The sequence below is a fragment of the Lipophrys pholis genome (genome assembly GCF_963383615.2).
Source record: "Lipophrys pholis genome assembly, chromosome: 12".
Taxonomy (NCBI): Eukaryota; Metazoa; Chordata; class Actinopteri; order Blenniiformes; family Blenniidae; genus Lipophrys; species Lipophrys pholis.
Genome location: NC_137641.1, coordinates 5814802 through 5816221, shown reverse-complemented (window position 1 = coordinate 5816221; position 1420 = coordinate 5814802). Strand labels below are relative to the sequence as shown.

Genomic DNA, 1420 nt, shown 5'->3' with positions numbered 1-1420 from the left:
AACAAAAGTGTGTGTGTTTATATTTTTGTTCCGTGTAAATGAAGACTAATTGTGATCTGGACCACAACTTGCATGTTTCTTAAAGTTGTTTCCACAGTAAATGACTACTTCAACAACGTCGCCCTTTCTTCTTTTATCTTTCAGAATGAATAGTTTCCTGCAGGGATCCGAGCCGGTGGCACAACAGGCAGCCAGCAGAACAGAGTGAGCTCTCTCTAGATGTTTTAAAGCCACATGCGGCTGAGAACAGTCGCTACGTCAACATGGACGTCTATAACATCTCCGCTTTGTGCTTTCACCTCTGCAGCAGACCAAACGGAGCCGGCGGCGGCTCCTAAAGCCAAACACTCCCAGCTGGACGGGGCTGGAGGACGGAGGCCGTTGTAGCTGGTGTGTGTGTGTGTCTGTGTGTGTTTGTGTGTGTGTGTTTGTGTGTGTGTGTGTGTTGATATGAAAACTTTAACGCAGATCTTCAGAACTGCTGTAGCCTCCAATCTGTTGGTCACATGACGCAGCAGCAGCGTCCTTCACATTAGGGTAGAAAACATCCGGATCAGGCACCAGTGGCGGCGCTGAAACATCCGTCTGTGTCCGTAGTGTCGTAGTCGTGTGCATGAGAAGCAGTCGAGCAATAATCTCACCTCTTTCCCTGATTACACTCAGTATTTCACATCAACCGGCGACATGTGTGTCAGCAATAGAAAGCACAAGATGAAAATGAAAAAATAACTCAGCAAAGCCCTCGTGGTCAACTTTTTCTCAAACTGCAAACCTGTGTGTGTGTGTGTGTGTGTGTGTGTGTGTGTGTGTGTGTGTGTGTGTGTGTGTGTGTGTGTGTGGTCATCAGTAACCAGCAGTTCAAACTGCAAACAAACTGGTTCACTGTCTACTAATCCAATAAAGAGACTCGGCTCTGAAACACTTTCAATCGTGTCTCGTTTGTTCTTTGAGGTTTATTTGATGTCGGGCCGGCGAGAGTCGAGTTACACTCAGTCGTCTGTCAGGACTTTATCAAAATGACGTGTTTCGACTATTTGATGTAAATAGGAGGAGTTCCCGTGGCTCTTCGGCCCCTGTGCAGCGGCTCCTGGAGCTTTCACAATAATGTTTCACACCTCAGACTCTTTTTCAAAATGACTCCTATCCAAGAGAGAAAGAGCTGAAAAAAGAGCGAAAGCTGTCAAAGTTTAAAAAGGGGAAATGTGTTGGTGTATCGCTGCTCCTCGCCTTCGGCCGCTGCAAAGCATTTTAATTATCTCATAAGTTGACGGCGAGCTGCACTGGACAACATGAGTGGAATAACTTTGGACACCACGTGAAGTTTGCCGTGTGCAGATTGTACAGTGAAAATAAGCAGCCTACGATGTACGAGAGGCAACACGATGGCACAAGAATAAAACAGAAGTGTGTTGCCATCCGT

At 46.5% G+C, this 1420-nt stretch overlaps 1 protein-coding gene across 1 annotated transcript in view; it reads left to right on the top strand.

The window, feature by feature from the left end:
* Window positions 1-926, top strand: part of prune2 (prune homolog 2 with BCH domain) — a 14065-nt gene extending 13139 nt beyond the window's left edge. Inside the window, exons 10-11 of the mRNA XM_080476384.1 lie at window positions 145-204; window positions 308-926. Coding sequence (XP_080332510.1) covers window positions 145-204; window positions 308-338 — 91 coding nt within the window. The 3' untranslated portion in view covers window positions 339-926. The remainder of the gene's footprint in view (window positions 1-144; window positions 205-307) is intronic.
* Window positions 927-1420: the final 494 nt, after the last annotated feature.